General features: G+C 43.2%; 1 protein-coding gene across 1 annotated transcript in view; it reads right to left on the reverse strand.

Moving 5' to 3' along the window:
- Positions 1-4601: 4601 nt before the first annotated feature.
- Positions 4602-12500, reverse strand: part of LOC146675735 (uncharacterized) — a 20161-nt gene continuing 12262 nt past the window's right edge. The window contains exons 2-3 of the mRNA XM_085400696.1: positions 10571-10670; positions 4602-9738 (exon numbers count right to left, since the gene is read on the reverse strand). Of these exons, the coding sequence (XP_085256822.1) occupies positions 8494-9738; positions 10571-10588 (1263 nt within the window). The 5' untranslated portion in view covers positions 10589-10670 and the 3' untranslated portion in view covers positions 4602-8493. The remainder of the gene's footprint in view (positions 9739-10570; positions 10671-12500) is intronic.

The raw sequence follows: 12500 nt of genomic DNA on the forward strand, positions 1-12500 counted from the left end.
GTGACACTAGGTGCACATCCCCTCGCCATACGCTTTCTGAAAGGAGTTCGCCGGCTGAGGCCCGTGCTTAAGTCCAGTGTGCCTGCTTGGGACTTGTCTTTGGTGCTGGAGGCCCTTTGTAGCCCCCCGTTTGAACCCATTGAGTCTGTGGATATTAAATTTCTTTCATATAAGACTGCATTACTTCTCGCTTTGGCTTCGGCAAAGCGAGTGGGTGACCTTCATGCGCTCTCTGTGCATCCCTCGTGCACACAGTTCTCTTCTGATGGCCACAAGGTCGTATTGCATCCAAATGCTGCCTATTTTCCCAAGATCATGCCTGCATCTTCTAGCTCAATGGAGTTTGAGTTGCTGAGCTTTTGCTCCCCTCCTTTTGCATCTGAGGAGCAGAGGAGGATGCATTCTCTTTGTCCAGTGCGTGTGCTACGCACCTACATTGAGCGCACTCAGAATGTGCGTTTATGTGACCAGCTGTTTGTCTGCTTCGCTGATCCAAATAGAGGTAGAGCTCTGTCCAAACGGAGGCTGTCCCACTGGATTATAGAAGCTATCTCACTGGCATACAGCACCGGTGGTCTTGCTTTGCCCCACGGGGTCAGAGCTCATTCCACCAGGGGGATGGCAACCTCATGGGCTCTTTTTAAAGAGGTGCCTGTAGCTGATATTTGTGCGGCAGCTAGTTGGGCATCAACGCACACTTTTGTGCAGTTTTATCGGTTGGATGCTACAGCCCCTTCGGTGGCTCATGCTGTCCTTTCTGCTGGGTCTACCACTCACTAAGGATGTGGTGGTCCGATTCCGGTTTGGTGGCTGCTCTGTGGGGCGTGTATATATGTCCCATACTTATGTGTTGTACCGAGTGAATCGACTGAAAGGGAACGAATAGTTATGTCTATAACTTCTGTTCCCTGAAGGAGAGGAACGAGGTACAACACAAGGTGGCCCCACTGAGCAGTTTGGCTTGGTGAAGAGCGGCTATCGAACTGAGGGATGACTGTGATGACAGCGGCTATATGTGCAGGCAGGGCCGTGCGCGTGTCATCACACGTCATCTGCCTTAAAGGCGTGATTAAAGGTTTCTTCAGCCAGGACACACGAGGGCGTGATATCCCATGCTTATGTGTTGTACCGAGTGAATCGACTGAAAGGGAACTCCCAAACACTAGTGGTGTGCGATACTGCATATTTTGGTATCGATCCGATACCAAGTAAATTCGGGCCAGTATCGCCGATACCAATACTGATACGATACTTTTCAATAAATAAGGTGGATGCCTCATTGAATTGCTAAATCGCAATTAATTTTCATGACCTTAAGTGTTTGTGTGATGTTTCCTTTGGTATAATTAATTAGTTAAAACCCAGGACATAATTAGGAGAAATTATTTATTCATAATTAAATAATTTTTTTTTATTATTGTTGCGGCTCGTGGTCTGCGATGCCACTGCAGATGAGATGGACTCACCTTCACGGCATCTACAATGATGCCTCGCCGGCTTAAAACCTGTGCGCTGCTTGTGCTGTTGTTGTTTTTGGTGTTGATGTGTACAGCTGGCAGCAGGAGGGTTGCAGCCGTTGAATGTAGGCTACTGTTACAGCAACCGTGTGATCACTGTAAGGGTGGACAGCGCACGGCTTGGGGTGAGCCGGAGGCTGGCGCGCCTGCCAAGCTGGAGACGGAGGTCGAGGTGCGCGGGGGTGCATGCTGTCCACTTCGGCACGCAGGCTGCACAGTCCTGCGTGCCGGCCGTCTGCCCAGCTACCTGTGAACCCCAGCTCACTTCCACGCCTACTGCGCCACCGCTGCTTGCCATATGGGTGGCCATCAGGCCAGCTCCGGGGCTTCCGCTGGAGGCGCGGGCGACCGCCAGAGTGGACACTTCCCCGTCGCTGGGCTAGGGCATGGGGCGCCGATGGTCCGGGCCAATTCCCTCGCCTGCTCGCGAGGTGAGGTGAAGCGGGCGAGGGGGGTATGTGGCAGGGTGTGTTCTGCGATGCCGCTGCAGGGTTGGTGGTGGTGATGTGTACGGCTGCCAGCGGGAGAGCTGAAGCCGTTGAATGTACTGTTACAGCAACCGTGTGATTATTGTAAGAATAAATGATGCTGCGAAGCATGAAAATGCCATCGGGTCTGCCCTGGTGGCGATCTTTTTTTTTTTTTTTTTTTAAATCTTAAGTGCACGCAAACCAGTACACAAATTAAAACAAATACTATTTATAAACTATAATACAAAAATTACAATTAAAATTCTCAACAACAAAAACAAAAAAATGTATATAATTAATATGTAAACAACTTAACAACCCCCAAAGTGTCTAAGTCACGTGACGTGTCAGTGCAACACCGAAACATAAGAGTGGGGGAGAGGGAGCAAAGTGTGCCTGCTCTCCGCTGACACAGGAGCGGTGTGTCCAGCGACCTGGTTGTTTCGTTTTTGCCGTTTTTACTTACCTTGGATCCAGATGAAACCATTGTGTCCTTTGATGTAGTCTCTCTCTTCACTTGCATACCCACCAAGCAGTGGTGTGTGTGTGTCTAGAAAATTTTTGTTGGGGGGGCCAGGTAGGGGCACAGATTTGGAGAAGGGTGGCAGATGTAATTGGCAGATAATGTTAAAAAAAAATTCTACCAACCATTAACCATAATTCAGTAACCCTGTAAACCTAATAACCGAATGCGCTTTTAACTCTTATTAGAATGAGATTTTAACCACTACGGTGCAAAGTTTTTAGACACTGCGTTGATAAAGTACAAGAGACACAATCAGTGCTTTGTCAGTGTTTACTCAGCATTCAAGGACAGCAATATTTGCATAGTATTTTTACTGACATATAGTGCACATATGTTTTGAGCAAAAACATTTTTGAATATTTAACATACAATTGGCAAATTAGCCAATGCCAATGCAAAACTTTATCTGCCTGTTAAAAAAAGAAGATAATCTTATTACAAACTGCTGTTTGATTTTTAAAACAGGAAAAAAGTGGAGAAACAACTGAAAAGACTAACATTTGAATAAAACCTGAAAGCAAGTAAATACTTTCTATGCTGCCTTATGGTAAACTTTGGTAATATTGATGTATAAAGAACAACACTAGCTGATGATGACATACAGTCAGCTGGCATGGTGACACTGCTGGACTGGGACAAAAAAAATTGGGCATTTTGACTAGAGACCGGCCCACCAGGTATTAAAGCCAAAAAGCCTTTGAATGAAAACAAATGCTGTTGTGACAGTGATGTACACTGTCTTGTTGGTATATGTATGATTTCTATACATTTTACGTCAGATAAAAACTTTGTTCGCAAGATTCAGATAATTATTTAATAAAAGCTAGATATTTTAAATGAGAATAAGAAAGAAAAGTATTTTTTGTGCCCCCAACTCGTTAATGAGGAACAAATCCTCATTTCATCCTATGATAACAGCATTTTCACCATTTCAGCCAGTGTGAGTGGAGAACAGCCAAGTCTCCTCCCTGATAAACCTCCACATGTACCACCGAAAACAGTTAAATTACAGGGAGTGCAGAATTATTAGGCAAATGAGTATTTTGTCCACATCATCCTCTTCATGCATGTTGTCTTACTCCAAGCTGTATAGGCTCGAAAGCCTACTACCAATTAAGCATATTAGGTGATGTGCATCTCTGTAATGAGAAGGGGTGTGGTCTAATGACATCAACACCCTATATCAGGTGTGCATAATTATTAGGCAACGTCCTTTCCTTTGGCAAAATGGGTCAAAAGAAGGACTTGACAGGCTCAGAAAAGTCAAAAATAGTGAGATATCTTGCAGAGGGATGCAGCAGTCTCAAAATTGCAAAGCTTCTGAAGCGTGATCATCGAGCAATCAAGCGTTTCATTCAAAATAGTCAACAGGGTCGCAAGAAGCGTGTGGAAAAACCAAGGCGCAAAATAACTGCCCATGAACTGAGAAAAGTCAAGCGTGCAGCTGCCAAGATGCCACTTGCCACCAGTTTGGCCATATTTCAGAGCTGCAACATCACTGGAGTGCCCAAGAGCACAAGGTGTGCAATACTCAGAGACATGGCCAAGGTAAGAAAGGCTGAAAGACGACCACCACTGAACAAGACACACAAGCTGAAACGTCAAGACTGGGCCAAGAAATATCTCAAGACTGGTTTTTCTAAGGTTTTATGGACTGATGAAATGAGAGTGAGTCTTGATGGGCCAGATGGATGGGCCCGTGGCTGGATTGGTAAAGGGCAGTGAGCTCCAGTCCGACTCAGACGCCAGCAAGGTGGAGGTGGAGTACTGGTTTGGGCTGGTATCATCAAAGATGAGCTTGTGGGGCCTTTTCGGGTTGAGGATGGAGTCAAGCTCAACTCCCAGTCCTACTGCCAGTTTCTGGAAGACACCTTCTTCAAGCAGTGGCATAGCTGGACTGGCCATCGGGCATACCGGGCATTTGCCCGGTGGGCCGCTGGCGATTTTTTGTTTTTATGGGCCGATGGATTTTTTTTTTTTTTTTTTAGGAAGGGTATATATAATGAAAGGTGTTGGATTGGCCAATTGGTCATGATCGACTCTGGGCTGGACCAATTACAACCGAGGAGGCTGGATGCACCCTCCCCCTTGTTTAGCAATCACGTGATTTTCGCGCATTGCATGCCGGGAACTCGTGGCATAACAATCCAAGTACTGCATCAAATGCAAGCATTTGCAGCACCGCAAAACGTTCATTCTCCGGTTCCAATACCTTCTTGTTTTTTCTTTGCCGCACAAAAAAGGAATGTACAAAACGAAGGAGAACAATGCCGGTCCGTACAAAAACATACTCGACGAAAAGTCAAAGAAAAGATACGAGGAAAAAATCAAAGGAGTGAAAGGGTCAGACCCTTACGAGCACACAGAGTGGACAAAATACATTAGCGTGCTGCCCAACTTTCACCACGCTCATATTTATAATTATACGCTTCTTGGAGTGAGTGCATACACTCATGAAGTTTAGTAACTTCAGGTCACTGCAACAAGCCCAGGACCAGTTTACCGACGGATGGGTACAGGACCTTGAAACGCACCGTGTAGAACGAAAGACCATCGTACGAACAAAGTTTACCAGTCTCACAAATCGTCTTCATAAATACACATTCGTTAACAGTTTATTAATATAACCTTTGAGCTCAACGGTAATTAATTAGTAGTGGAAATAATTTCTGGTAGCATCACAGAAATGTAGCAGTGACAATAATACTGTATGCTGTAATCGCACTGGACAATTAGTGATACAAAACAACTGTTTTATCCTGTGAATAAAAGAATATGTTTTTGTCAGTGTACCATGGTAATAACAGAAGCGAAACGCAATATTGTGTCAGGACAATTCACTATTTATGCACAATAAACAAAGGAGCATAGCGCGACAATTTCTGTTCAGCGCCAGACTTGCTTGTAACCTATATCACCAATTATGTTAAGAAAAATGACGTATTAACTACTACAAAACTCTGACCTTTGTGGGAATGGAGCAGACTAACATGTGAGCTGGAGTGTTCTGAGACGTTATATTTGGTATATCCAGACCATCAGCTCTTACTTCAGAAACATGGCTTAAAAAATTTATCTTCAACGACGTAATCCGATAAAAAAAAAAAAAAAAGGATCTCTTTACCCGTCGGCTTTCCGTGGCTGTCATGCGACCGGCTATTGCAGTTACAACAGCTTCTTGCCATTTTTTTATTGCTGTGTAACTGAGCTCAATTGAAAGCCTGCGTGCGCTAGCACCTCTTGCCACAAGTTCCCAGAATCCTTTGCGGTTTTACCCCTGAATGACGTCACATTTTCAATTTTTATCCTGGTCGGCCGTTCTCTAGTCAAAATGCCCGGGCTGATTTTTTGTCCCAGTCCAGCCTTGAGCAGTGGTACAGGAAGAAGTCTGCATCCTTGAAGAAAAACATGATTTTCATGCAGGACAATGCTCCATCACACGCGTCCAAGTACTTCACAGCGTGGCTGGCAAGAAAGGGTATAAAAGAAGAAAAACTAATGACATGGCCTCCTTGTTCACCTGATCTGAACCCCATTGAGAACCTGTGGTCCATCATCAAATGTGAGATTTACAAGGAGGGAAAACAGTGCACCTCTCTGAACAGTGTCTGGGAGGCTGTGGTTGCTGCTGCACGCAATGTTGATGGTGAACAGATCAAAACACCGACAGAATCCATGGATGGCAGGCTTTTGAGTGTCCTTGCAAAGAAAGGTGGCTATATTGGTCGCTGATTTGTTTTTGAATGTCAGAAATGTATATTTGTGAATGTGGAGATGTTATATTGCTTTCACTGGTAAAAATAAATAATTGAAATGGGTATATATTTGTTTTTTGTTAAGTTGCCTAATAATTGTGCACAGTAATAGTCACCTGCACACACAGATATCCCCCTAAAATAGCTAAAACTAAAAACAAACTAAAAACTACTTCCACGAACATTCAGCTTTGATATTAGTGTGTGAATGTGTGTGTGAATGGGTGGATGACTGGATATGTAAAGCGCTTTGGGGTCCTTAGGGACTAGTAAAGCGCTATATAAATACAGGCCATTTACCATTAATGAGTTTTTTGGGTTCATTGAGAACATGGTTGTTGTTCAATAATAAAATTATTCCTCAAAAATACAACTTGCCTAATAATTCTGCACTCCCTCTAGTTTGAATATGAAATCAGGGCTCAAACTTCTTGTTCTGAGACCATTTCTTTATTTTTCACACCAAACTGTTTAATAAGACAAACTTTACACAGAGTTCATCAAATATAACTAACGCTTTAACATTATCAGGATTTCATAATGCAAACTTCAAATCAACAAGAAAACAGCTGCAGAACATGTGGATCAAAATGATTTCATTAAAACAACATGTGGACTTCAACGATACAGTAAATACACTAAAGTGAAAGGAGGAGCCAAAAATAGATGTTTAATAGAATTTGAATTATTTAAAGGGTCCTTATGTGTGCTGCCGTTTTTAACGTTTAACATTTCTTTGAAATGAATAGATTTAAAAAAAAGAAGTTAATTTTGGAAAAACTAAGAAAGTTCAAATGAAAGAAATTGATATATATCTATATCAGTAATTTTGATCGCCCTGCATGTAGTGACAGTGACAGAGAAGCTGCATGTATAGATGTACATATCTATACATGCAGCTTCCTAAATGTAACATTCAGGATTATTCACTGCAGGTCCAGAAATCAGAGCTACCTCATCAGATCCAAATGTGACATCAGCTGACACTCTTTACATGAGATTCCATCTGAACTCTGTGGAGCCTGATCTCAAGGTTTTTAAGTCCAACCCTGAAGCCAGAAGAGGATCTTTCTCTCTCTTCAGATTCATTGTGATCCAGTGATTTCAGTCCTACATGATCAGGCTGATGTTTGCACAGAGCAGATAATGAAGTGAATGTTTTTGCACATTGGTAACAGTGAAACAGTTTATTTACAGCGTGGAATCGTTTGTGTTTGGAGTATGAACTGAGATTCCTGAAGCTCTTGTCACACTGGTCAGAGCTGAAGTTCGCTTCCATGTGTGTACAATCATGTTTGTTACGATGACCTGATTGTGAGAAGTTTTTGTCACAGTGTCTGCACTTGTATGGTGTCTCTCCTGTGTGGATTTGCTCATTCTTGTTCGTTAAGCTCACGTGCAGTGGTGAAGGATGACCCACACTAGTCACAGATGTGCTTTTTAACCCCACTGTGGAAGAGTTCATGTATTTTTAATGTACTTGGTGTGTGGAAGCCTCTCCCACATTCTTTGCAGTAGTTCATTTTGTCTCCAGTGTGTCTACGTTGATGCGGTTTAAGGTCCCGTTGATGATTGGAGGTTTTTCCACAAAGGTCACAGAGAAACGTTTTCCCACCACCACAGTGACGACAGGGTTGAGAACTGGATCCATCTGTGTTGCTCTGCTTCTAAACAATGACAGCGTAAGTGATCTCTGCCAATGTCCAACTACGTTTTACTGTTTACATTATAACACTCAGCTTACCGAGCGAAAATGACTCTTCATTTTTCCAAACTGTTCATTCAGTATAACTCCATAAGTTTACTGATTAGACTTGTTCCAAACAATCAGGTTAAAATTACAAGATAAAAAAATCAATACATCCTCACAGTAACTGCACTTGTAGAGTTAATTTCTGGTGTGGATCTGTTGGTGTTTTTTTCAGGTGATGTGGAACTTTAAAAGTCTTCTCACACAGTTCACTTTTGTAAGGTCTCTCCTCAGAGTGGCTAAACATGTGTCGTTGTAACTGTGCATCTGTTGTAAACAGTTTCCCACACTGATCACAGCAGGAAACATAATTTCCAGTGTAAATCCGTAGGTGAATATTTCGGTACTGTTTGTCACTGAACCTTTTTCCACAAAAATCGCAGCTGTACGCCTTAATTCCAGAGTGGGTAACTAGATGCTTCTGTAAGTTTCGACTTTGAGCAAAAGCTTTACCACACAAGTCACAGTAGTGTGCTTAAACTACACTGTGGATGAGTTGGTGTTTTTTTAAGGCTCCAGCCCGGGCAAAAGACTTTCCACACAACCCACAGCTGTACGCTTTAACTCCACTGTGGATGAGTTGGTGTCTTTTTAAGTCTCCAGCCTGAGTAAAAGATTTTCCACACAAGTCACAGCTGTAAGGTTTAACTCCACTGTGGATGAGTTGGTGTGTTTTTAAGCCTCCAGCCTGAGTAAAAGATTTTCCACACAAGTCACAGTTGTAAGGTTTAAATCCACTGTGAATGAGTTTGTGTGTTTTTAAGTTTTCTGCCAGGGTAAACCACTTTCCACACAAGTCACAGCTGTAAGGTTTAACTCCACTGTGGATGATTCTGTGTGTTTTTAAGTTTCCAGCCCAGGTAAAAGACTTTCCACACAAGTCACAGCTGTAAGGTTTAACTCCACTGTGGATGAGTTGGTGTCTTTTTAAGTCTCCAGCCCGGGTAAAAGACTTTCCACACAAGTCACAGCTGTAAGATTTAACTCCACTGTGGATGAGTTGGTGTCTTTTTAAGTCTTTAGCCAGGGTAAAAGACTTTCCACACAAGTCACAGCTGTAAGATTTAACTCCACTGTGGATGAGTTGGTGTGTTTTTAAGTTCTCTGCCTGGGTAAACCACTTTCCACACAAGTCACAGCTGTAAGGTTTAACTACACTGTGGATGAGTTGGTGTTTTTTTAAGGCTCCAGCCAGGGTAAAAGACTTTCCACACAAGTCACAGCTGTATGCTTTAACTCCACTGTGGATGAGTTGGTGTGTTTTTAAGCCTCCAGCCTGAATAAAAGACTTTCCACACAAGTCACAGCTGTAAGGTTTAAATCCACTGTGCATGAGTTGGTGTCTTTTTAAGCTTTGAGCCCAGGCAAAAGACTTTCCACACAACTCACAGTTGTAAGGTTTAAATCCACTGTGCATGAGTTGGTGTCTTTTTAAGCTTTGAGCATGGGTAAAAGACTTTCCACACAACTCACAGCTGTAAGGTTTAAATCCACTGTGGATGAGTTGGTGTCTTTTTAAGGTTTCAGCCAGGGTAAAAGACTTTCCACACATGTCACAGCTGTATGCTTTAACTCCACTGTGGATGAGTTGGTGTCTTTTTAAGGCTCCAGCCTGGGTAAAAGACTTTCCACACAACTCACAGCTGTACGTTTTCTCTCCCTTTCTTCTGTGAGGTTTGTCAGCCTCCTGAGAGTGCTGACTTCTTGCTCCATGTTGGTCCTGCAGTGACAGAGGCAGTGAGTGAAATGCAGTCGTGGAACAAACTGAAACTCCCTCCGTCAGTGGAATCAAACATGTCAACAAACACATTGCTGGTGTGTTACCACCACCTTCTGGTGATAGTATCACATTACAATGATGTAACCAAAACTAATGACATGGCCTCCTTGTTCACCTGATCTGAACCCCATTGAGAACCTGTGGTCCATCATCAAATGTGAGATTTACAAGGAGGGAAAACAGTACACCTCTCTGAACAGTGTCTGGGAGGCTGTGGTTGCTGCTGCACGCAATGTTGATGGTGAACAGATCAAAACACTGACAGAATCCATGGATGGCAGGCTTTTGAGTGTCCTTGCAAAGAAAGGTGGCTATGTTGGTCGCTGATTTGTTTTTGTTTTGTTTTTGAATGTCAGAAATGTATATTTGTGAATGTGGAGATGTTATATTGCTTTTACTGGTAAAAAATAAATAATTGAAATGGGTATATATTTGTTTTTTGTTAAGTTGCCTAATAATTATGCACAGTAATAGTCACCTGCACACACAGATATCCCCCTAAAATAGCTAAAACTAAAAGCAAACTAAAAACTACTTCCAAAAACATTCAGGTTTGATATTAATGTGTTTTTTGGGTTCATTGAGAACATGGTTGTTGTTCAATAGTAAAATTATTCCTCAAAAATACAACTTGCCTAATAATTCTGCACTCCCTGTATGGATGAGCCCAGGATAGAAAAGATAAAGCTGCTGTTAACGGGTTTTTAAAAACCAAGCAGCTGAACACACAGTTTCAATAACAGTGTTGTGTTGTCTGTGATGTTTTTCTCACCTTTTGTGTTGAAGACATTTTTCCTCTGTAGTGGCTGAGCTGAGTCCAAATGGCTGAAATTGTTTCTCTGCTGTTCCAGACTCTTCTGCTCCTGTTACTCCTGTTGTAAAAAAAAAAAAAAAAGTATCGATCGATATCGATATTGAACCGTTTGATACAGTGCTTTCGGTTCGGTACGCATATGTATCAAACAATACAAAATTTTAATTTATTTTATCAACTTTTCTTCTGATGATGCTGTCTGTGTTGAGAGCTCAGTGGATCTGCATTCGACTACTCCGCCTAGGCTCCACTGTCGAGCGCAGATCCACTGAGCGCAGCACAAGCTAGCAAGACAGTAGCTAAGCTGGTTGCAACATGGCAAATTGAACCTCCCCCACCCTCATTCAGATCTGGACTTTGGAACTATTTTGGTCTTCATGTGAAGTATGTACGGTGGCCCCTAGAGACAAAGCACGTACAAACTCCAAAACACACGCAAACTCCAAAACACTTGCAAACTCCAAAACACATGCAAATTCCAAAACACAACGGAAGTGCTCCAGGACGCTAGGGGCAGTGTTGAGCTTTTGTTACCTAGTAACTACACAAGCCAGGAAGTACCAATGACCGGATTTGGGGTCTGCAGCCTTAAAGGCCGCATTTTAAGGCCGATTACGTCACAGCGACACGACAAAGACTGTCCCAATTCAAAGGCTGCTCGAAATGCAGCCCTAAAATGCGTCCTTAATTTCCCTGAATTTTAAGGATGGGTCGGTGTAGCCTTCATGGCCCAACATATCCCAGACTTCATAGCGCGGCAGTGGTGTGGACAATTTTGCCGGGAAAAAAAAACGGCGGAAGCGGAGCGGATGAAGAGTAAACTTTCAGAAGTAAGTACTGAATATTATGTCACTTATTTATGCGCAAATGTTTTTATAATGAAGAACATTAAAACATCACTGTTGGCCACATGTTGGGAAAGTTATGTGACATTAGCGATGTTTGTACTAACTTGGTTTTAAAGCCTTTACTTCAAAATATACGCCGTACAATAGTTGACTTTAATCTTACAGAGAATGTGAGGATTTTGTGAATAATTAAAGTCAGTCATATATCCACAAACACAACAAGCTGAAAGTCAGTGAACCTGCTCGGTTTGCAGTCCTGAATATCACGGCACAAGCAGGATCCACTGCACTGTTAATGTGCAAATTCCCTGCTGACTCGGCCTCAGGATGTGTAGAGGCAAGAATCATATATATATATATGCGCAGTATCTTAGCTGTTCCCAGGACTGCGCTCTTCTGGACAGAGATCTCCGATGTTGTTCCCGGGATCTGCTGGAGCCACTCGCCTAGCTTGGGAGTCACCGCACCTAGTGCTCCGATTACCACGGGGACCACTGTTACCTTCACCCTCCACATCCTCTCGAGCTCTTCTCTGAGCCCTTGGTATTTCTCCAGCTTCTCGTGTTCCTTCTTCCTGATATTGCTGTCATTCGGAACTGCTACATCGATCACTACGGCCGTCTTCTTCTGTTTGTCTACCACCACTATGTCCGGTTGGTTAGCCACCACCATTTTGTCCGTCTGTATCTGGAAGTCCCACAGGATCTTAGCTCGGTCATTCTCCACCACCCTTGGGGGCATCTCCCATTTTGACCTCGGGACTTCCAGGTTATACTCGGCACAGATGTTCCTGTACACTATGCCGGCCACTTGGTTATGGCGTTCCATGTATGCCTTGCCTGCTAGCATCTTGCACCCTGCTGTTATGTGCTGGATTGTCTCTGGGGCATCTTTACACAGCCTGCACCTGGGGTCTTGCCTGGTGTGATAGACCCCAGCCTCTATGGATCTTGTGCTCAGAGCTTGTTCTTGTGCTGCCATGATTAGTGCTTCTGTGCTGTCTTTCAGTCCAGCTTTGTCCAGCCACTGGTAGGATTTCT

Source organism: Rhamphochromis longiceps, linkage group LG3 (assembly GCF_057381845.1).
Source record: "Rhamphochromis longiceps isolate RC_006_pf linkage group LG3, R_longiceps_female_GT1.1, whole genome shotgun sequence".
NCBI lineage: Eukaryota > Metazoa > Chordata > Actinopteri > Cichliformes > Cichlidae > Rhamphochromis > Rhamphochromis longiceps.